The sequence below is a fragment of the Paralichthys olivaceus genome, chromosome 10, assembly GCF_024713975.1.
Source record: "Paralichthys olivaceus isolate ysfri-2021 chromosome 10, ASM2471397v2, whole genome shotgun sequence".
In the NCBI taxonomy this organism is placed as follows: Eukaryota; Metazoa; Chordata; class Actinopteri; order Pleuronectiformes; family Paralichthyidae; genus Paralichthys; species Paralichthys olivaceus.
Genome location: NC_091102.1, coordinates 10,030,106 through 10,055,501, shown reverse-complemented (window position 1 = coordinate 10,055,501; position 25,396 = coordinate 10,030,106). Strand labels below are relative to the sequence as shown.

Genomic DNA, 25,396 nt, shown 5'->3' with positions numbered 1-25,396 from the left:
TTGGAAGAAGTCACTATGGCATGTAGCCTGTGTCTGGAGACAAAGTGTAGCATCACCACTGATCAACTTAAGGCTGGAGAGCGGTTTCCTGCCTCACTACGTCTTCAGACCACCAGACTTTGTGAGGAGGACACACTGGGAGAAAGATGAGATTTGGGAGCTTGTGCTGTGTTTAAGAGATTCTTTCCAGAGGATGGAGGAGACAAGGTCTGGTCAGGTCTTGAGGGAAGCTGTGGGTTGTTGGTACTGTCCTGCTGCACGCTCCTTTCACCCCTAATCTCCACCCGTAATAAATAATGACAGCGGCACATGCTGCTTTACTCCTGAGGCCAATCAATTGGCCTCCTCGAGATTAGCCTTAAACCACTTAGCCCTCTGTGCCGCAAATCCAGAACCCCTCTGCCCCGTGATGTGCTTGAGTCACTGTATTGATAACAACTGCTGTGAGCTGACATCACAGACACAAAATCAGACGAGGCGGAACTTCTGAGCACACACACACACTGAGGCACAAAAACTCCAACTGATATCAGCAACAGTTTTGTGAAGGTTTATCTTGCCAGTCTGTGAACTCAGGCATCCATTACTCTAAAACCATAACAAACAACTTATTTCATACAACGTAAAAAGGTTAGAAGTGACTGCATCAGAACAATCATTGGCAGATCTTTTCTTTTTAAAACTATTGAGTCCATACACTGTAAACACACTGACTGCAGGGATGAGAGGCCAAAATAACACATTATATTTAATATATTCATTTAGGAATCTATTCACAGTTTTTTACAATGAACCTCAAAGATCAGTCTGTCAGTCTGCTGGGATTTCCCTGTCAGAATATAGTCGACCTTAGATCACGCAGATGTAGAAACAAAAGCCTGAGACCACGGCTGTGCTTCCTGTGGGTGAGGATTAAGGTCAACTGCCAAGAAAGAACTCCGGGTTTAAATAGCGTATAGTAAGATACCTGCTGAGTGGCCCTGCTCATAACTGGCATTAACATGCGTCCTGAGTGATCACAAGTGGACAGATCGAAGGCTACAACCAGTTGAGTCATGACTGATGAGAATCAATCAGCCAATGCTAGTGACTATGACATAGTTTCTATACTTCTCTGCTTCTGTCCGTCCAAACTACAAAGCAGCTCTGGAGTTTTCAAATTAAAATGGAGCCTGCAGTGTTTCTAAATGTCTCTGTTTCAGGCCCTGTCCACCCTAATGCAGAAATTGCAGATATTTTGACGAGGCCCTAAAGAGCTTGAAATTGGCCACTTGTGATTGGATCTCATTTCTCTGCTCTATATGCAAATAAATAAAAAAATGCATCATTTCTATTTGCAAAGAACTACAAGCTAACAGGGTCAATAATGCTTCACTGCATGGATTGGTTTTTGAACCGATGTGTTTGAGACAAAATAGCTGAAAAAACGTTTGGCTGTGGGATACCTGCTCTGATGAATTCAGTTGTGATTTAGAAAAATACAGAGGGACCAACCTGAAAGGTTTGTTTTAGGGGTCGACTTTAACGCCTGATATTCAGCGCAGCATTACACCGCTCGTGTTAATGGAGCAGAGTTTTAAACCTTCAGCCCTCTGCATGAACCACCCTGTGGCGGGAGCATTACCGCTCGCTCTCCACAGCGTGACAAATGTGGACGCCGTCAGTGAAATCTCACAGTTTGGGGCCGGTGGTGGAGAAACTCGGGCACAAACGGCGACGAGCCGGCAAACAAACTCGAGAGCAGACACAGCCTCGGCAAAAGAATGCAGCTGTTGCTCTGCATCTGCAGGCCACTGGGTCCAGCAGTTATTTAGGCCTCTGCTACAGAATACCAATTCAGAGCAAGACCAGTAACCATGGCAACATAAAGAACATGGTGATTCCTAATCTCTATAAGAAAAAAAAAACACAGAGAGGAATCATCTACAGTTGAAGGGAAGCTCGTGATTCAGGTTTAAACACAATAAATCATCTTTATCTAAAAATATACCATATTATTCCTTCTAGGCGTAACGTGTGCTCTACTTTTAGAGTTCAGCTCCATTTGCCTGGGTAATAAAGTCATTACTGCGACCGTAAGCATGATGGTGGTGGAAGCCAAAATACAGAGGGTGCAAATACCACACCCTGCTCTGCTTCTCCTGCTTCTGAAAGCACACCCAAAAATCTGCTGTTAGGTTCAGTGTGACTGTGGAAATGTGAACACTGGCCTCAGAGAGCTGAGGCTGAATGGTTGTGAAACGACCCACTCTGACTCATTTTAACAATATATGAGACGTGACTGAGAGAAACATGAGAGAAACAGGTTTAATGCAACACAAGTGTTATTAGGTTTGAACACAGGCCTGGTTTCTCTCACCCAGTGAGGTTAGAGAGCAAACACTGGGCGGCCATTCATTCTCATGTCTGCCTCACTTTTTTTAACGGAGGAGGATCTCCATGGTAACCTGACAGTATGCAGCATGGCTACCCTGCGCTGGGGGAGTTTTTTCTTTTTTAGAGGAATGGATCAAAACTGTGCAAAGAGGTGTTCGACTAATTAAGCATGACACGGTGGAAACAGAGAAGAAAAATGTGCATCAGTAAAATTAAATATGACGTGCATGAAGCAAGCGATATATAAATGTTACTGGGTCTGAGAAAATAAAAGGCAGTGTCAGAAATAAAATTCAGATCTGTAGAAACTGTATCATTTCTCATATTAATCATTTCTTGTGTTCATTTATGGAAAACTCATTGCAACACTGCATTTAAATGAAAACATAAACACATATCACATCAAGATAAAAGAACAGTCCACAGCATCTGATGCTAGCGAAGTAAAGGATACAATCAATCTAAAAAAGCAGCTCAATATTAATTCTAGCTTTAATGTTATGTTGTTTGCACTGAAATTAAAATGAAATCGTTTTAAACATAGACAGGATATTCAACATCTCGTCCTATGTTCTCAATATCACACTTCAGTGGATCTTGAATGTTTTGTGTTTGAACCCAACTTCTTTTTATGTTTAGCATAATGTGCTGGTTTGATAGTCTTGGGTTAACTCACTTAAATATTAAACAAATGGTGATTCAACACTTTGACTGCACTGCTGGTAAAAACAGTTTTATTCAAACAGTAAAGTTCACATTTGACACGGCAGCATAACCACTTCTCCTACGTCACAGTCACTCAAGTGTAATTTCACTAACTTAATACATCTTCATTAGGCTAAATGCTTCCATGCTGCCTTTCTGTTTAAAGACGACTAACTGAGCTTACATGAACGAGCACCCACACAACATCGCTATGTAATGGACAGAAATTAAATAAACCAAGCGTGTCGTAATAAAACCACAAGACCAGCAGAAACAAGATTAGCCATTTTGCCTCGAATCTAAAAATGAGCAAATATCTGCCGATATGCATCTGATCACAAAAATACAAGGCATAATACAACAGAACTGTTTTTCCAACATAACCCCAGAGAATGTCAAGAAGGTTCAGTCATTTCTCGGAATTTATCTTTCACATGAGGAACACAGCAGAAGATTTCCCTGGTCAGGCAGGTTCAAAACAACAGGAATGTGGTTTTTATCCTGAGATATTCGTAATGTTTTTTTCAGTTTTGTGTCCCGCTGTGAATTTCCTGCTGTATTTTCACATGGGCTCATTCTGACATTTTACAAGCAGGCTGGCAGGAGAAAATATTCGGAACAACTGACTCAGACTTTTGCGTTCTCACAATAAATCAGGTGTGTCTAGACTTCAGTGCGTGTCAGAAAACAGCGATGTTGTGCATTAAAATGAGATAAACCATTTTTAACTGCAGCAGTATTCAAACAGAATGCACTCAGCTTTTAACATGGCTGACCCTGCCATTCAAATTCTGCAGCTCACAAAGACCCACAACAGAAAGGATTCATTATGACCTGCAGAAGTGAGCGGTTCTTCAAGCCCTCGAGTGACAAACACGCCGAGGGAGTCGTTTGCCACCATTGAGACCCTCCAGAGACCTGAAATGTCTATAACAGACCAGCCCCCGCTGGTTATATGAAAGCCAATGTCCGCTGGGACAAATACTTTGATAACTATTAAGGGGCACACTGACACTGCGCCTCAGTGACACAGCTTTGATTCTTTTGGAGCCGGACTTCCGTGAATCACTTGTCAATAAAGAAAAGCTGAAGAGTTGAAAATGAAGCTCAAAAGAACCCAATAGGCCAAAAGAGAGTGAAAAAAGAAAAGAGGGAGAACCTGAGCAGAGCTGAGTGAGTTTTGATTTGTTGCTCCAGGACAGATTCCGTGGAATCTTACGCAACAGTTCTCTGTTGCAGAAGTTTGGAGTGAAGTGTTGTCTCTGTTAATACCTTTCCAGCAGGCATGAGTACAGCTGGGGTTATGATTTCACTCTTCTTTTTCTCTGTCACACACACACACACACACACACACACACACACACACACACACACACACACACACACACACTGAGGTCCCTCCCTCAATATTTGCTCCATTCATCCCGACCTCTCCCTCCCACACGTCTCCTCTATCTGCCCATGAGACCCCAAATTCAATTACTGCCCGGCTGCAGTGGGAGGGAGGCTCAGCTGCACAGGTACAGCTGAGAGGAATTCTGATTCGCAACATGTCAAGCAAATGCATCATGGGAAAGACTTTTACCACGGGCGGAGCTGCAACACTGACAAAAAAAAAATACAGTCAGGGTGAAAATGCTGCAATTTCTGTTTTAATTACCAATGAAGCATGGCAGAGAATAGCATGAGAACAGCGTTTATGTGGTGCAGCGAATAAATTCTTTCTCACTGATAAGACCATTTGAGGAGATGAGGGTAGGAAAGGTGAAGCCAGAGCAGCAGGGTTAAAATAAGGTACCACAGGATAATCCAGTGAAATCATGCTGGTAGTCGCGTATGACATGTTAATTAGCCCCCTGAATCTAAATGAGAAATTCATAATTCATTGAAGAGGTCTGGTGCTGCTGTGAAGCTGCAGAGGCTCCCATGAGGGTTTCTCTCTTTATTCGAGACCAGGAAGGACATCACAGAGCTAAGAGCAGTGCTGCCGCCACACCCATCATGGTGACGTCTACCCACCCTGCTGCTGCTCAGTCAGATTCAGTGCCACAGTTCAAGAGCTTAATGAAAGGATCTGAACACTGTCATCAAAGGGCAAAGCTCGGTGGAATAATGTATGTGCACGGGCATGAAATGTCAGATCCACCTTGATGCTGTCACAAAGGGATCACAGGTGACGTTCGCATTCATTGGCCTCGTCTCTTCTTTGTGAACTGATGAAGGCAAAGAGTCGCACAAACAGATAGTCGACTCCACTCCGGTCTGAGCCAAACAAACGTGAGCATGTTTCACAAAGACACATCCCTCTTGGTTACCATAGGAACAAGACTTATTATAAAGGCACGTCTTCTCCCAAAGCACCTGTGCACGGTATAGAAAGCAGTGCAGCAAAATGCTGTCAGACATGAGCTTTCATCATTTCGTCTGTGCAGGATTGTCTCACTATGACCTGCACCATGTGTTCACAGCTGACCTATGATTAAAGTTAAAAATTCATATCAATGTCAGTTGCTCATGTTGACGCCCACACACACATTCCCACCTGATGCATGATGGATATCTAATCTAATATGCTGTTAGGAATATCTGGGAGTCTGCTTTCATCTGGTTTAGTCAACTGGACATCAGTCCCGGAGTCCATCGACGATAGTCTGAGGACAACTTAGTCTCTGGGCTTCCGGTGTAAACAACGAATATCCCAAACTACGTCTTCAGGTCTTCGTACACTGTTTACAGTCCCATTATTACCCCACAGGTCAAACGTTTCTCCACACAAAACACAAACAGTGATACTTTTTATAGGTGTTTTAGGTCCAGATGACATTTTGGCGAATCTCTATTAACAGCAATCTGCATATGAATACAGATGAATGAATGAATACAGATTAATTAAAAGGCAGTTAGTTGATGCATTTCGGTCGATGTGTTATGTTCTCCAACCAAAGCCTGCTCAAATGTGATAGGTCAAACTAGAAACGGAAACCAGAAGGCTTCCTGCTCGAAACCTTGTCCCTCTACGTCTACAAACTCTGGATATTGACAAGCAGAATCTGTTCATAGAGATTAACTGGACATAAACAGAATCAGAAATTTATGCATTGCTTTTTGTTATCTATTTAGATTTTTCTGCAAGATTGACATTTTATATCCTCACACTCTACATTGTGAAACTTTAGTAAGATGTAGGTTGGACACTGGTGCATGTTGTGCAGTTTGTCTATCAAAGCTGGAAGGTTACTGGTTGCCCTGACAACAGATCAGCATCAATTTCTTGTAATCCCAGTGCTGTTCTAACTCTTTCTGATTTGGACAACTCAATGAAACATATGTTTATCTTTACGTCTCAAATCAAGCTGTGTGGGGTTTCCAGTCTCCTCTTTTGTGTTTGTATTCTTAACCATCAGCCTCGAGATAATTTCCCCCTGTTGCTCCTCTCCTGTGGCTCCCAAGACCCAATTACATTTCAGGATGCGGAGGGAAGAAGATGGCTGTATGTGGGAAATCAACCAACCCACTCAACCCCTCTGCCCCCACATCCTGCTGCGGGATTTCAATTTCGTGCCAAGAGAGAAGAGCCAACCGAGGGGTTCAGAGTTCATGTGAGGAAAAGCATGAGAATGCTGTCAGTCAGTGCAAGAATGATGCAAGACACATGAATAGCGTTGGTCAGATTACCCAACACTTTGAACATTTTCAAGCTCCGACGTCTTCTATTCACCAATGGAAAATCTGAATAAAAAGGGGGTTTCATCTTTGTACTGCTCGTGTGAGGCCTCGAAACCACAGCACTGCCTCCACAGTCGCACACAAATCTTCCATTTATATTTGAATGATGACACTAAGCATATGACCCAACCCCCCAAAAAATCCCCAATCCTTGCCACCTCAAACACAATGCCGACTTTCAAGGAAAACTGGGTCAAACAGCACAGACACCTATAAGAGCTAATATTTCTATGAAAAAATGAATATCTGTCATATTTTAAGTCGTGGTATTTGTATGCAAAAAAGGAGACGTACTCGCAGCACACAGCGAACTGGGCTGTGTCTCCTGAATATGTTAGTCATAATTGGTGTGCAGCAGCGAATCTCTACGCTGGAGCACTACACGCACATTAATGCTCTGCATGGAGACTACCCCCCACCCCCCACCTCCCCAACTCCTCCGTGGCAGATATCAGTGGAAGACAGAACTCTGCAGCACAGCAACCGAGCTCCGACGCTCCTTGTCCTCCTCCATGTGTAGCCATGGCAACTCACACACAGACCAGCGTGTGGCCTTTCAAAGCTGAACTCGTATAGGGGTTGAAATTCACAGCAGTGAATGTATGTTCATGCAAACGGCATCGTGCAAGGATCCAAACCACCACCTCAGAGGGAGTAGACTGCATGCTTCAGCTCAAAGGTCATGGCAGACGGCGCGACGCAGAGCTTCCAGCAGCGGAGAGAGGGATGAGAAATGACATGTAATCCCTTTCAATGGCAGGAGGCCACGTTAAGTAGCTGCATGCAGAATAAGCACGGATTTAAGTGGGCTGAATCAATGCAATCGGGACATCAGCGTTTAAGAAGAGAAATAAGAAATCTTTCTCTCTTCCAAGCTCCCAAAAGTGAACAAATGTGACATGTTAGAAGAACAGACACCAGCGACAAACATTATCCGACTAGATGTTGGCAATTCCCAGACTTTATGCTGCAACAAGGCCCGTCTCTGATCATCTCCCCAGTCAGGCTGCAAACACCCAGGTGACATATAGGCATTATTTATTACCTCCTCTATGGAAGTTATGCTTCCTTCTGTTTGTTTGTTATTTTAGCAGGATTACGCAAAATCCACAAAATGAATTAACGTAACTAATGAGTGTAAGAAAACTTGGTGAAGGGATTTGGTATGGGTCAAGAAAGAAGCCATCAGATTCTGGTGCCGTTCCGGATCAGGGACGGGTGTCTCTTTCTTTAACATTATGAGAAAAAGTGTATTCCGACGTTTTTATTGATTTCTCAGAGAATTCATGAATCTTGATGAAAAAAAAAAATTCAAGCCTTTTTAGGGGACTGAATAAAAATTGAGATCTAGTGAATTTAAATGTAGCTGAGGTACATGCACTGTACTGAGTGTCATTTTAGTTTGGTCTCTAACAATCCTTTCATTTAACATTGTCTTTCAAGACAAGCTAAATCTTTAGCAGAGGGAACATTGCCATGGTCACCATCTTGCATCTTTCTCCACACATACTGTAGCTGCTTAAAAATCCATTCTCCACAACAGAAGCACACGAAGGCTAAAAACAACCTTAGAGGAGCGCTGTAGCCACAGCACTGTTAATCTAAATAGATCTTACTGTCACCCATGCATGACTCATATTAGTGAAAGGATAGTGACAGTAATGGATTTAGAAAACTCACTGACATGGTGTAAAATGTGGGAGAGAGTCGGATTCGTTGCTCTGGGCTGAGCAGCTCATGCCCCATTCTCCCGAATGCTATAACAGCCAATCAAATCCCATTTGTATTCATTTTTTGGCCAATGACAGCTCATCAAGCAATGCTGGTGCCAAATTATCCTCCGTGCCCAAATAATTTAGGCACCACCCCTGTCAGTTCTCTGACCTAAGATGCCGTGAGGCTGGGGAAGCAGAGTGTGTCCCCACCACAGCTCCGACTCTAACAGGATTTAGCTCAGTGCTTCGAGACCAAACGACTGTCGTCTCTCTGTGCTCTGCCTTCCCTTACAGTCCACATGAAACATCATAGTGGGAATGTTTGGTGGTCTGTAATGCGTGTTGAATTTCAATTATGTCAACCTGTCTCACGGTGCAGCCGCAATGTAGCAGAAGTATAAATCCACAAGTCTCTTCACATTTGTACATGTGAGCTAGAACTGCATGGTTTTATTGTTTGTGCTCATGTATGTATTATTTGTCCTATTGATACTTTCTAATAAAAGCAAAAAACAAACAAAAAGCTACAATGACAAATAAATTAGATGTGAAATAAATCAAGAATTTGGTTTAGTAAGGCCACAATTTATCGTTATTTTCATTAGCATTAAATCTGCTTAATCATTCGGTCAATAAAATGTTAGAAAGCAAATTAAAAAACTTGACATGGGGCCATGAACTTGTATTTGTGTTTGGCCTGCAGTCTAAAAAAGAAAGATATTCAGATTATTATCAAATGAGAGAAAAACATCACTTCCAACTGAGATTCTGGCACAACACAAGGTTTTGGCATATTTACTTGAAATGTGACTTAAACGAGTTGCTGAATCATTTTTCACTTCATCAACTCATTATTTCAGCTAAAATCTGTAGCAGACGTACTGGTTCTGGCTGTGCCGCTCCTTTGTGTCTGTTTAAATCAGTGTCACTGAACCTTTTACCAATGTTTCTGCGGTGATGAAAAATATCCGTGGTGTGTGCATTGATAACCAACCTAATGTATTTACTATATTTACTATATTTTCATATCAAACTAACACTATAACACATGCAAAATTCCAAAATCAGTATTCTATTTAGTTAGTGCAAGATGTGTATTTTATGAAGCAATATTTCAGCAGCAATATAACCAAGGTTCCTGAACTAACCCCTCTGCAATCAACACATGGGTGCATGTTGTTTTATTGTTTTGTAAAGTAATGTCAGTTGTTGCATCCAACTATAATTGTTGTTCAGATTGGTGCCACCCACCCTCCATGCGTATCTGATCATTGATTCACAGGAGGGGATAAAGCAGAAACAGCCCAGTTCCCCTCTGAACTGCTGGTCACTCTGTCGCTGAAGAACCACTCAGCTGAAGACAGAGCTGAAAGAAGCCCTTCATCATGTTTCTACTCATTAAGTCAGGACCTCATTGCAATTCAGCTGAAAGCGAGGCACACTGGAGCCACTCTAATTGTTTGCCATTACAATGAATGGCTGACAGCAGAATACAGGGAAAAGAGCAGCGAGCGGAGGGGTGATGTTAAGCCCTCTGGACTGGTGTGAGAGTTTTGCTCTAAAGCAGGCCCCTGTTAGCCCGGGTGGTCCCAGCTGTGAACTCTGGCTCTGTGAAAACCTGCCATACAGTTGGCTATGGGGAATCTTCCTTGTGCATCAGATCTCATTTTGTGTACTCACAATTTGTTTCAATTTAACTGGTTACAAGCATTCGAAGCCAAAAAACATGTAGTCAAGCTGCTGCATGTCATATCTCACTCTGTGCATGTCTGTATTTGCTCTGCTGTGACCAATGTTGATAATGGGAGTGATAAACTGTGGCTCCAACCGTGAGAAGGATGCACTGAGATCATGGACAGCACGGTCATCTTCTCAGTAAGAGATGAATTACACCCGGTCAAATGAAGTCTGCAGCTAATACTGTGACTCAGAGGGTCGACCTCCAACCTGAGCATTGCATATGCATGTGTATTCAAGATTTGAGGATTATAGGCGTCCATGTTTTCTTGTATCTGCAGAGTATTATACATATGTTAAAATTATGGATTATTACAGAGCAACACTGACTGAGTACAAATTGGATGACCAAAAACATGTTTATCTGTATCCACTCATTTGTGTTCTGAACTCACTAATCAACAGCTGATGCTGAGTGTATCAACCCCACATGCAGCACCGATGCTCCCCACCAGCTGCGAGCTGTGTTCACAAAACAATGCAAGAACATTTCCCTTTTTGTTCTGGTGTTAATAACGAACAGTCTTGACAGAGAAACAAGACAATTTTTACAATCTAAGGCACATGGAGCGAAGTGCATTAAGGGAATGTCAAAAATAGCTTGACTTGGTTTGAAAACCAGGGAGGAAATAATAATTCCATAAATATCAGCAGTAGTGTAGACAAGGCCTCAATTAGCCACTGGTGTGTTTTAAGCATGACATGCAATAAGAGAACCATCTCCCATTCTATTTAAAATCCAAGTGCGTTTGCACCTCGGCAAATTGCTAGGCAGTAAAACAGAAGGGCTCTCTGTAGAGGAAACAGGGCTGTTTGGTTTAAATACCTTTGTGTACTTCCTTGACTGTTCAAATAATTATCCAATTTCATTCATCATTACTGCTGCACGTTCCTGTTTGTGTGTATGGGTGTTGTGTACCTGCCTCGGCCCACGTTACTATGAAGATAAAGCTCCATTAAAATAACGATTAAAATAGTGATGTCTTCTACTTCAGTCCAGGTTTTTGTCAATCGTTTTCTGCTGCCTCAAGATACCAAGAATCAACAATACTCACTTTAGGAGCTCTGCAGAAGGGATTCAAATAGGCACAAGTGCATTTGCTATTTAGTAATGATGTCTAGATGGAAAAATATGAGAGCTTTGGTTTGAAACTAGCAGAGGCCTGAGTTGAGCTTGGTGCGACACACCACTGGGTGAAGGTGCCCTACCAAGAGTCCAGCGCCACGTTAGCCATGCTTGACTTAGTTACAGTGGTGCTTTGAGCTAAACGTTAGCTTCACAATGACAATGCTTAAATGCTGATATTTAACATCTTAAAACTAAACACTATGCACAGCTGAGGTTTATGTCATTTTGATTCACTGTCCTCAGTATCCATACAACAGATATTCCAAGATATTTCACTGTATAAGTGACATTTTTGATTAAGGGAAGTCAGTGTATTACCATTTTTACTGTGATTTATCGTGAGTGAACCAAATTCTCTAGCCATGCATCCAGCAGCTGCTAGAACATTTTCTAATAGTGAACTTCATGGGAAAAAGGGAGTCATCAAAATCATTAGGGTTCATCCTCAAGGACCATGAATGTGCATAATGTCATGACTATCATTTCAGTTTATTTTATTTGTGCATGTATATTCACTTGCTGGTGATTGTATTAGTGGGTAAGACAGTAAAACTAATGCAGAGTGGTATAATGAGACAGTGCTGAGTAACAATCTCATATGGAAAGCATATGGGTTTGTAATTAATGAATTCCTTTTCACAGTAGTCTTTTACTGGGGCTGAACCGTGACTGTAATGGATAAAGGGATGGCTGGGGAGGACAGACTGCAGTCCTCAGAGCCTCATTATGGGGAGAGAGGTCGAATCGGAGCAGAAGTGTAAAGTGAGAAACACAGTATGTGTCTGAATTCCTAATGTTAAGAGTCTGTCTGTCTCGTGTCAGGACTGAATGAGAAGCCGGACATTCCATATTAGGTCATATTTGTTGGTCTTTTACCAATAAGGTTTGGCTAATGGAGCATGTTTCCTAGATTCACAGGAATGAGCATTACTCCCCTCCCTCTGTCCCTCCCTCCTTCTCTCTGCTCTTCCACATATCACCCCATCCCCCTTCTTCTAACCCCTGAATCCATGCTACAGTCACTCTCTTCACTGGCAACTTTTGCAGAGCGTCCACCAGCCATCAGCAAACATAAGCATCAAAACATCGGCACAGACAGTGCTGGTGTGTGTTAGCCTGAGGACTGCGAGACAGACGGGCGGCTGCAGTCTGGATTTCCTGCTCTACTGAACTCTGCACGAGTAAAATAGGCAGAAGCAAGCCTCCGATGTCAACTTGAAAAAAATTCCTTAAAAATCAATAATAAATAGGTGCAATCAGAGAGCTTTTTTGTGAGCTTTCTAAAATCATTGCCAGCCCAGCGTCATCCAGGTTTGTGGAGCCAGAAATCATCAGCATCAACACAAGTGTGTTCACAACCAGAGTGCTAAGTGGGCCACAGCATGGTATGTGACCCACGAGATGGCTCGATGGCCCCTTTTTGTTTCTCAACCATCTGATACTTTGCCCGCTGAGGTGAAAACTTACCCCTCTGAAGCCTCCAGTATCGGTGACAGGGTGAGGACGGAACGTTTTATGTTTTCCCAAAGAGAAAACTGAAAAGAAAAGTCCTACCTCCTCCCTTGAACTACAAAAACATGTGAGATTAACCGCTACTTCTTGAACGATGCCCTATGTTCTGGTTGCAAAAAACAAAGACTGGATAATTGCTTGACAGTTGTGTGTTGTAGACCGTGCAGTTATCTCACCCCACCGCTGCAGGGGGAGAGATTAAGAGATCAGATGCAGGTTCTGAGCTATGTTGATGTGTGTTTTTTGTATCTTCTCTCTCAGGTGCTCCAATAAAAGATGAGATTTTAGGGGATAATACTGGGTTAAGAAAAAAAAACCTCCTTCCATACACCCTTGCCAAGTCAAATTCTTGAGGGGTAACTATACCTTCAAAAGGGATGCGTCTTCATCAACAGGATACATTTGGAATGTGATATATCTACTTTGTCATCAGAAGCTTTAAAGGTCCAGTGTGTAAGATTTAGGTGAAAGGGAACTATTAGCAGAAATTTAATGTAGAATAATCCTCATGATGTTTTCACGAGTTTGTTTCATCTAAATTATATGAATTGTAGTTTTCTTTACCATAGAAAATACTCTTTATATTTAAATACTTTATATTTACATTAAGGGGTCCTCTCTACGGAGCCTGCAATGTTTTTTACAGTAGTCCAGACAGGACAAACTAAACCGAAGGCTACCACAGGTTCTTTTTCATGTTTGGAAGGGGAGGGTGAAGTGAGGGGTATTCAGCTGCAACATGACACTTCACCACTAGATGTCACTAAATTCTACACATTGACCCTTTAAGTACCCAGCAAAGAGTACTTTAATTTAATACAAGAAATGAATCAACTGTATCTCTGAGCTAAATCTAAAAACTTGACCAAGTTTCACGTGTTGCAGAGATTTTGTTCCGATAACAGATTTTCCACCTTGGAATGTGAGCTCATGAGTCAGGAAAATGTGTCCTTGGATACCTCTGGGCAAAAACAATATCAAGCCCACTGAGATTTATATCTCAAATGCTGACTTGGGATAGATAGAGGATAAAATGTGTGTTAAATTGAGCATGAATAAAGCTCTCTGTTACCGGAGGGTTTATTTTTACCCTCTCCTGAGCAGCATCTTGCCTGTTGCAGCGCCAAAACTTTTATCTAGTATAATCTTTAAAGAACCAAACCATTCTGGCATCTGTTAAAGCCCAGCGATGCATCAGAGCCAGGGTCACATATGTGTCACATTTCTGGTGCAACATTTGTTCAAAAGCAGCTCCAAGTTCCACTGTGTTTGTCCCAGTGTCAGAGCTGCTGTTTGGTTGACTGATTCTGAGGGTGTTTTCAAACCTGAAAGTCCAGACCAAGGTCCAATCCATAGTGTCTCTGTTACATTGTTAATATCTGATCTGGTTAGTTTTGGTGTCTCAGTTTAGGAAGCATGCTGAAGACTTTTGTATGACATATGTACGACTTGTTGTCATCACATACCTGAGCTGCATCTACCTGTACTTGGTATTAACTGGTTTGTAGACAAGCATCAGCTGATGTAGGTGTTTTGTCAATTCGTCAAGTTCACTTTATCTTATTGATTTTGTTGCAACTTCAATATCATTTTGGTATTACAACCAGCATCACCCACTTCAGTTGGGGTACACGACAGTAGTTTGCACCTTATCATTCCAATATCACATCATCAGAGGCGAAGGGGCAAGCTGTGAGCCTGGGCAACTCCATTTTATGCTGATCTATTCAAAAAGAGTTTTTTCACTCTGAAAATAAACGGAACCATGGTTCAGTTTGTTCTGGACTGAGACCACCTCTTTTAGTTAATTAGTTAACTTAACCATGGTCCATTCAGTCAGAAGGTCCGGACCAAACCAGATAAGTGTGAGAGCGTCATACAACTCTATAAAAAGCTACTGTATGATTACGAAACTCAGTTTGACGACTGTATTTGACCACAAGCTTGATTCCCTTCTCCATCTGCTCTACCTGGTATCAGATGTGGGCATCACTGCTGGATGATGATGACTTTTTAAAGGCGAGAATTGGCAAACAGTTGTTCTAATGTTAGAAAAGTCAAAGGCAGAGGCAGCACATACGCATACTGTCTTGCAAACTCTTGAGTGTGTGCACATTCCCAAGAATTGTCTTGTTAAACAAAAACAAATGAGGCTTGAATGCCTCACCTAACCCAGAGCATACACACAAACGTGTAGTCTAAATGAGGCCAATCAAATGGGATCTCAATGTGAGAGTCAAGCGAGCCTTAAGTATTTAGTACAACACATGATACCACTAGAAAGATTAGCAGTCATGCACAGGGAGCTCTGCGGCTAGCTTTGAACAACATTTACCCTTAGTGCCTTGGGAAACAGCCAGAAGGGCACATCTTCTACCCTGCACTTCACACTCTCTAACTGGCAGTAAAGCTGCAGAGCTTTACTGCCAAACCCCATTCATACACATTAAATGAGTCCCCTGTGACTGCTGCTGTATCCGTTTCCCTCCATCACCAATCCACCTCCACGTTCCTCAATCTACTGATCCTGCTCATGTGTGGGCTGGACAGATTGTGGTCACAGAAGATGGCTAGTTCTTTTTTTCGAAGACAAATAACTGTCTTTTCACATGCTCCACCAAGTTCAGAGGAATCCAGGGGGGAAGTGTGCAGACTTATCTTATCATCTTCTACTACTTCATGTATTTTTTCTGCTTTTTTAGAATTTCCACAGAAATTAGAAACAATATTCAGTTTCTAGGGCTTTGAGACATTTCTAAATTTGGATTTGAGGTTTGAAGCTAATAAAATAATAGGTAATTAACTATCAGTATCTATTTTTAGCTCTGATTATGTAATCCTTTGTCACATAATCTGTGCAAATGGATTACACCAGTGTCTATATTTAGATGTCTGTAATGAGAAAGTTAATCCTTTGAATTCTGACATTAGGAATGGAATTCAAAAAGAAAACCGTCTTATTCCAAAAATATTTGAAGGATTGTTGTGTCTTGTCCACGGTTTCCAAAGAAAATCTTAAAGGTTGTCAGGAGGACACAGTGGGAGAAAACGTGCGTTGCAATAGCAGAAGCACAAGTTTAAGATTGTTTGATATTGTAAAGCAATTATCAGAATATACAACCACAATAAACTGGAAGAACCTTGATACTATGAGATAAATTCTAGTCTCATCCATGTATTCACCATCATGCAGTTGCCATGCCAACCTGTTACCCGACTGCTGCTGCTCCTATGACGAAAATGGGAAAAGCTTCTTGGCTATTGTGCAATAATTAAAAGTCCCCTTCTGGCATTAGTATTCCCACTGAGATGATAGCAATAACAACTCACCGAGATGTCAAAGAGCTCCTCTGTGTCATCCAACATACGGACCCTGATGGTAACATGTCGTCCGGGGGGCATGGCCGGAGGTCTGTGCCCGGGGTCCAACGTACTGATGCCAAGAGTCTCTGGGGCTCCGAGACGCTGCCCTGCTCCAGACGCCATTTGTTCTGGGTCAGGCTCCACCATGGTACACTGCACTGCTCAGCCTGCAGAGATGCTGAGACAAAATAAAGTCAGAGATACAAAAATGTGTTCACACACTCAATCACCTGCACAAGAACACAAGAAAATGCAGTAAAAATGATCCCAGTAGTAAGAAACGTCTTCTTATAGAGCATCGAAGGTGCAGAAGTTGAAATACAATGAATCCATCATGGCCCAGAGGACAGACTGCACAACCCTCTGTGTCACGCCAACAGAGTAATTGCAAACGCAGTATTTGCACGTTCCCCACTAATAGCTGATAATTCCTGCCTGTGGGAGAACCAATTACTGTAAAGATCCAAGCGTGTTCTTGGTTTCAAAGCAGAAAACGGGGAGGCATAATTTGATTTGACAAACGAGTCACAAGGCCAGAGTGTAAAATCAAATAGTCAATATGATCACAATTGATTTGGGAAGTCGTAAAAGCAAAGCATTAGGGCCAAAGACGCACAGTGCCACAGACATATTTAGTTTTAACAGGTCTCAAGAGGATCAAGTCAAACTGACTGAGTGGTAAATTTGACTAATTCAAGAGCAAAGTGTAAAATGCATTAACAGAGAATACAAACTACTGTGTGTAGATGTATCTGTGTCTTGAGCCCAACTACTGTATATTTATTCTTACTTGTATCCACATATTGATTTGGCAATAAAACATCACACATTCAGACTGACAGAGGTCTATACAGTTAGCTAGACGTAATGGATAATGGTTGAAATGGAAAGCTGAGAGATATCGATACTCAGCGTTAACTAAAGCACAGTAGCTTATCAAAATAAGGGAGAAATTGAATAAACATTTTGACAGTTTAACATTAAACTAGATAATGTAGCATAATGGCTAAAAAACTGAAATCCCAAAGATAATGGGTACATGGTTTAAAAGGCTATCTTAAAGTAGCCCACAATTTAAATAATTCACTAAAGATAATGGATAGCTATTGGGTAAATTTAGCTAGCTACAACTAAAACTGATGGAACGGAAACTACTTAAATCGTTTGCTTTGAGTGATGGATAATGGAAAGTAGCTCAAAGTAATGGATAATGCTTGAAATTAATAAATAAACGTTAATCTGACACAACTGTAGGGATACATCTGATAAATAAATATAGGGAACCACTGCCCAATCACATCCAGCTATGGATGGTCCCATCTAATATTCCATTACAGGCCAAGGTGGACCAATCTGCACAGTCCCACAGCGTCTGTTATTGTCTCAGGTGAAGGACTGTTTGGACAAAGTCAAGGACTCATTCTTTGTGGGTTGACACATGAGCAGGACACTCTCTACTCCCCCCCCCCATGTATCCACAACCCGATCCCTCCAGGCCGTGCTGTCCTGCTTAATTCTCTTTTCATTGCACATTCCAGCAGGCTGATGTCATCCTGAGACCTCACCAAGTGGTTCATCGGGGTAGTGGAGCCAGTGGGCAGTTGTTCAGGCACCGCAGAGGTGAGTGACTGCTGCCAAGTTTAAGCTGAGAGCTGAATAAGGCATTTGGAAAAGGAGTGGATAATGCAATCTGGCAAAGTGCAAGGAGAAAATAGGCCGAGGACAGTTTGTGTGATGACGGTTTGTTTGACGCTCATAGGAGAGGCACCCTGAAAAGTTCCTGGAAAACACTGCACCTGGAGCGGTTGTGATAAGTGGGGTTGCAACTAAAGATCGTTTTCATTCATTCTTCAAGAGACATTTCAGCACTACAACCTAGGGCTATCTTTTTAATCTTATTCCTCATTTTTCTAACTTAAGAGCAATCTGTAATTTAACTTATCATGAAATGTGGAATATGAGTTTTAATTACACAAATGGCAGCGTTTTACTTTCAGTTTTGTGATCTCATTCGTAACTTTAGATGTTGTTCAACCCTGACCACAAAGCCACTGAGCTTAGGGAGCATATTTCACTATTTGCACCTGCCTGAGCACTGTCATCAGCAGTGGGTGCGAGATGTTGGAGTTTTCCAGCTGAAGTGCACACTCACACTCCCTTGGGTTGATGGAAACCAGACCTCGATGCTGTCACCGCGGGCGTGAATGGAAAAGAGGACGATTTTTCAATTCAGGGCCCAGTCGTTGGCGACATTTGATCCCTACAGTCATCACTCCCTGGCCCTTGATTATTGGCAAGTGTCTCTTGTGCAGTCTGTAAACTCATGCCTTATATGACCTGCACACCACGTAACTGGACACTCTTCAAACAAAGCAGCAGTGAAACAGAGGCCAGTGAAAGAGTAGACAGTGATTATTTCAGCCCACATGTCTCCTCCCCTGCACCAGGGGATCATGAATCAACTAGTCATGAGCCCAGGTCTGCGTGCACCTCTCAATAGGTAGCTCTGGTCCAAACAAACACATAAATAAGGCACCGGTAGTACAGCTGGCACCTTGTTCCCAGGGTGTGACATACAACACACCCCCTTCCCAGTGTGGCTGCAATACCAGAAGGACATTGACAGACCCCTGAGTGTTGCTCCAAGTAAACCTGCCCTGCTTTTGAACTTGTTTGCTTGAAATTCCCCACAAGAGTGCAACAAGGGGCTGTGACTGCTGGCTCACAGGCTGGTAACAGTGGCTCCTCTGTGTGCACGGGGCCCCCTCAATGTAGGCCCAGTGCTGCAGCAGCTGGAAGCCTTTAGTGACAGCTGAAGGGCCAGAGGCTGGTGGGAGGGGGGCTGATACAGGCAGCTGTCTCTCTACCTGCAGGAAAACCTCCAAAAACTCAAGCTCAATTCAATCTGCAGCACACAGACACTGACACCTGGGTGTGGCTGGCTGTGTATGAATCAATACAGGTTCCCAGTGTATTATTGGCAGCGTGACATGTGTGCATGGGAGGGAAGAGGAATGACAGCCGCCAGGGTTCAGCCTCTGGAGAACATGCAGGGGGGGGAATGGGTGAATCCTCACCTCACGCAGTCTTGGCACCAAGGTGTTCTCAGCACTCATGTAATGTGGGTTAATAGAGCAGGCTGCTGTAATCCTGCAGGACATGATCAGCCTGTACAGGAGACGTGACATTAACGCACTGATGCATGCACTCACCTGAGCAGCCTCTGGAAACCACACTGTCACATACATATGATTTAAATGCACGTTCCCCGACGACGTTAAAGCTTTTTCACAACCACCGCAGCGTCTGCTCACATCCACGCAGCCTGAGTGAGATCAATCATGTGCAATGCAAGGACACACAGGACACTTACTTACTGCACAATGTAGATGTGTCCACACACACACACACACAGGGTGATAGTTGTTTCCAGTCCTTCGAAATCCACAGGATCACAAGGAACAACAGGGCAAAGATACTCCCGGGACTTATCCCTAATCTCCTCAAACAAGTTGAATCACTTCCCCTTCAGGAGCACACGAGCCGGGGGAAGACAGGGGAGGACTTGGCTGCGAGATTCTTCAACACGCTTCTCTGGAAATGCGGTGTTTTTTTTTCTTTTAATATCCACGCGTTTGTGTGTCCAGGCTGCGAGAGGAAGTCACATCCACGTCCAGAGAAGAGAAGAGGAGGAATAGAGGATCCCGGAGGAGTTTTTCAGATGGTGCAGGAGAGGAGGAGGAGGAGGAGGCTTTCTGCGGTCGCCATGGCGGACGACTGAGCGTGTGAGCCGTGCAGAGAGACGGGATTAGAGTGAGGCGAGCGGCGGATCCACTCCCGGTGCCTCCGCTCAGACAATGAAGGAGGTGCAGCACCTCCACCTTCTGCTCAGTTGCACCGGGGAGACACATGGAGCAACAGCACCATCTAGCGACCAACTGTAGGAATAACTCTAGTCCATAATTATAATATTACTACTAATAATAATGATCATTGTTTTCTATATTCATTAATTACCATTACTACTACTAGTGTTACTTTTATTATTATTATTATTATTATTAGTAGTAGTAGTATTATTAGTAGTAATATATATTCAAAGTAGGTGCAAATGCCAACAAGAATGGGACTCAGTAGAGTACATACCCACACCAAATCCCAGCTGGCATTGGGTGAGACATGGGGGTGCACCCTGCACAGATCATCAGTGTATCACAGGGTCAACATACAGAGACAAACAACCATTCGCTCTCATGTTGACATGTATGATCAGTTTAAAGTCCAATCTGTTTGGAATGACCTGTGGGAGGAAGAGAACCCCCATGCAGGTAACATGGGATTCATACAAAGAACAAATGAATGAATCAATCAAACTTTCATTTTGTTTTGTGGAGTTGAACATTGTTTCCATGACAACACTCAAGTAAGATACATTCCAGGGAGGCAAACAGATTTTTTTGAGGGGGGGAGGGGGATGTGTCAGAGTTGGCCACCCCTCTGAAGGCTCCAATCCTGGATTGATCAATTGATATTTGAACTGATTTATGTAATCATACAGAGGTGCAGCTTATCTCCTCCGGTGACTCAGTTGCTATTCCCTGCTTCTGCTTAATCATGGATGCCGGCCCGGGGCTCTGGCTGTGACTGGCGCCTCCGCATCACCCACTCCTCCATGTAAGTAGCTGCATGAAGGGACGGGGATGAAAGACAAGCTGTGTGGTGGAAGGCTGGAGCTTTTCTTTTTTTCCTTGTCTTTATTTCATGACTGCTGCCGGCCCACCTCCTTTCTCACTGGCAGGAAGAGAAGTGTCCTCCACCTTTGTGGGACTGGAGAAGCAGAAATCACACTCTGTGTCTTGGCAGCTACGGAGGCCTGCGGCGAGCGCTGATTTGGGACTGAGGCAAAGAGAGAAAAAGGAAACAGGCAGGAGACAATGCTGTTTTAGATTAGTTATGTAAGTATTTAAGATTTTGTGCCACGTTCTCAGTGACCCCTCATCCAGTCATGTAATGAAGTCAGTGTGAAGAGACACTTCATGTTGTTAGATGTTCTATTTATTCATTCAATGATCAGAAAGTTTTAGTGTTTCAAACAGAAGTTAGGCCTCTTGTTTTCTTCCACAGTGTATTTGAGGATAAAGGTTCACATGGAGGAGAGCACGATGAAATGAAAAGTCCAACATCAACTCCTAAACCATGAAGCCCTGCCAAACCCAGCTGACATTGGGTAAGGTACACCTGACAGGTGCCAGAGTATCTCAGGGCCAGGATTCAGAGAGTCTCCAATTACCCTTATCCCAGTGTGCATGGCTGTGGGATGAAGCCGCAGTTTAGATTAATTGGAGCGCTTTCCTGCTTCCGAGCCCCACCCACAAGTTGACAGGATTGGCTTCTTAGATTTGTGACATCACAAAGCCAGGCTGTATAAATCGGTTCTATCAGACTAGCATTTGTTGAATGTGGAACTACTCAGCCACGATTCTAACTTCTTATTCCACTCAAAATATGAACTCATCCCTGGAAACATGCAGTAACTAACGTGTGGAGGAGGGTGGATGTTAAATCTGATCAAGCAGAGGGAGGGAAGCTGTTTTTCTACAAAGAGATCGTCCAAGAGTTAGGAATGAAACTTCCTCCCCTCAGACATGAGCGCTGTGGATCTCCTGCCGAGACCCCCTCCTCCACAAGAGGAGGAAACCAGCAGGGGGGAGACTCATCACACAGTCCATTAAAAAAAGAAAGAAAGTAAAAGAGAACAGGAGAAGATAAACTGTTCTCATCCAGTGCCCCGATGATAGATGTATAGTATTGTATAAGCTGGGATAGATAAGGTTTCCTCCAGGGAAACACACAGTGGGGATTCCCTGTCATCAAACATGAACACTACTGTATATTTGGTTGTGTTTCTCAAAAACTACTTTATCTTTTATTTTGATGTATTATTAGCTCAGTCATGTGTTTTTTCCTCGTTTTTTTCTGATCCCTTGTACAGGAATACACAAAATCCTTTCACTGTTTTTCTAAATCCATGAGATTAGTTTTTCACTTCCTAGCTTCAGACTTGATAATAGGCACAGATGGTAAAGCTTGGGGCCTCGAGTGTGTGAGAACAATTCCACCACAATTATCAAGATGTAAGTGCAACAAACAAATACCCATCAGAGACGTCTTTACACAAAACTGTGAGTTGCTCCCTCACAGCTTCTCTCCCTCCCTGAAGGTTTGTTTGTAAAACCTGTTTTTCTCAGGTTGAAGAACAGAAAATAGGAAACAACACTTTTAAATAAACAACTTTACAAAAGGAGATGTTTAATCACTTAAACATTTACAATAAGCACAAGGGATGCAGTCATTGATGAACACAAAGATACATATAGAACATATAGAACATAAAGTGAGCTGTCCTTAAGATTGGACTTCATTATAACCTCTCCTCTAGGTTATATTTTAATTATCTTGTGATTTGTAGCAGGATTCTGGATCACAAAAAACTAAAGTGAACTGATTTTCTTGAAACTTGGTGGAAGGCTGGTGTATTTGCAAAGAAAGAACCCATTCGTTTCTGGGGCCGATCCAGATAAACAGACAGATCCAGGAAATTTCTTCTTCACTTTCTTAAACATTGTGACATTTTCGCCAATTTCTAGTGAATAAATCATGGATCTTAATGAAAACCATCAGGCATATTAAGGAGACTGATAACTGTGAGTGTGAACACCTCAGTGCAGCTTGATTGAATTTAAGGGGACTGCTGGGCCTTGGCGAAGGTATGTGCTTTACTACCATTCTAGTTTGTATGGGCTATTTCCTGTTCCCTTTATACCTTGTGCATTCCCTTCGTAGCTTGTGATTTTCTATAAAACGTTGAGCAGAGATTTCAGCTTTACAACCTAAATGTGGCTACAAAACATTTACAAGACCTAAAGGGTCAGTTTTTATATATATAAGTGTTTTTCCTTTCATTTATATATACATACATGGATATGCCTGTGTAGATATATATGTATTGTATATGTGAGAAAGTATGTTTATATACTTATTCATATGTATTTGGTATTTGTTGATTTTGATCTTTATTAATATTGTTTGTTTAGCAGTACCTCTAATGGTGTTGTGGTTTTCCAGTGAAGACTATTTACTTCAGAAAGAGGTTTATAAATAAATGTACTTGAATAAAAGTTTTACAACAATTACATGAGAAGAAAATTAAAAATGTAATAATGCTCATGTAAGCTAAACATTTTATTCAACGCCAGCTAACTTAGCAGAAACTAACAAGTGACTACAAGTACCTAAAAAATGACATGCTACTTAAACTCAGTATCCACACACACACACACACACACACACACACACACACACACACACACACACTGTGTTACAGCTGCAAATTAGACTGTGAAATTGACAACTCGTGTTGCCATCTGGTTGCCATGACACCCGGTTATTAAGCTTTCTGATGGTCGTCGTGTTTGTTCCATCTTCTCCCTCCCGCGCTTCAACATTGTTTCCAATATAAAAAGGCGTGAAACATCAGACGGGGGTTGAGCGTGTGGGCTGATGACAGCTTGGCTTTCTTCAGTGTTGGTGACTTCCAGCAAAGGTACACAACAAGAAAGAAACACTGTCGTCCCTCTCTGCGTTCTGCCACGAGCACGTTGTCTCCTACCGGCAGACATATGAACATTATCACAGTGACAAAACCTTGAACGCGACGATATAATGTGTGAAAACATTTCTTCTTAATGCACAAATTCTCCTCTTTACATTCCACTCTATTGATTTCCACATTATCTCTCTGCTGCAAAGGTACAAAGGCTTTATTCCTGCACATTTCAGCCTCTGTCTGGACCATTGAGACTTTAATGCTCCACTGATCAATGAGCGGATTAAAGTAATTTAAAGGCCCCTTTGTTTAGTTTGTGCACTGGAATCCCCTTCATCCTCGAACCCCTGGGTCACCAGGTTCCTGCTGTCCTCAGGACGACGGCCTCGTGGTCTTTCGTCTCCTGGAGTAAAAGTGCAAAAGGTTGACATGCACCTTTTTGTCATGGGCTCACTCATGTACACCCCCAGGCTGCAGTCTGAAAGCACTGTGGGTGAGGGTGTTGTCGTGATTCATGCAGCCCTCCCCCACACACACACACTTTCATCTTGACATTTGACATATTGAAGCAGAGGATCTCGGCTGGAACAAACACAATGTGTTGTGTCACAGCTGCAACGTCTGTGCCTCGGAGTCAAAAACAGGTAACAATGAGTCAGGGCCTACTATTTAATTCATATACCTACGCTGTGAAACCCCCAGGGGTTGTTTTCAAGCTGACTTTATTTCTATTTTACAGCCTGTTCCCTGCTGAGGATTCAGAATCTCACGTTGCTATACCTAGCATGGCATCTTTGAAAGTCGTTCTTGATATGACTTTGCAAGGACTTCAGGAAAGAGGGGAAGTGAAGTGCACATAAAAAAAAGAAAAGAGAAACAGCCCAGGAGATAAGGCTGCACAGCTATTAGGCTGATTCCTGTAAAGAGTCTGGTAATCCATTCTCATTAAATCTCTCTCACTGGTCAACAAGGTGCCACATTTACCACAAACACATTATGCTGCAGAAGACTGAGTGATGCCACAGGGAGGCTGGCTCCTAATGAACCCCACTGAGACCCCTCACCATCAGGTTCTGTCTCATCAGGGTGGATAAAGCACCTCAGCGAGCAGGAGAGCACAAACACACCACACACACACTCGCTCCTCCCCAGTTTGCTCTCATCAGGTGGCTGGAGGATGATGTTGACAGGCGCCTCAGAGGAGCTGCTGGCACACACGGCTCCGGATCTATTAACTGACTTTTTTTTCAATCAGGTCATTTCTACACTGCATCAGCGATTCAGAACAACCCCTAAAACTAGTCTGAAGGCAAACTAGAGGACAAGAAACAAAACATAAAGGACGCCATCTTTTTAAAAAAATCATCTCTGAAAATCTTTTTGTCTTTGAATCACATTTTTGGTTCCTCACCCTCCCTGACATCTAAACTGATGATACATTCATTATTTATACTTCATGTTCTCTCATTTCTGGATAGCTCAGAGTCAGTGTGTTCTGTGTTTCATCAGATTCAGAGATCAAACTTT

At 42.7% G+C, this 25,396-nt stretch overlaps 1 protein-coding gene across 3 annotated transcripts in view; it reads right to left on the bottom strand.

The window, feature by feature from the left end:
• LOC109631424 (FERM, ARHGEF and pleckstrin domain-containing protein 1) overlaps positions 1-20,094 on the bottom strand; it is a 52,996-nt gene extending 32,902 nt beyond the window's left edge. Inside the window, exons 1-2 of one of the 3 annotated variants that reach the window (XR_011244255.1) lie at positions 19,641-20,063; positions 16,231-16,441 (exon numbers count right to left, since the gene is read on the bottom strand). Coding sequence is in view for 2 of the 3 variants with exons in the window: in XM_020090183.2 (XP_019945742.2) it covers positions 16,231-16,410 (180 nt within the window). In the remaining variant the exon portion in view is untranslated. Of the gene's footprint in view, positions 1-16,230; positions 16,442-19,636 lie in introns of all 3 variants that reach the window. The other 2 variants (XM_020090183.2, XM_020090182.2) reach the window with 2 other exon arrangements.
• Positions 20,095-25,396: the final 5,302 nt, after the last annotated feature.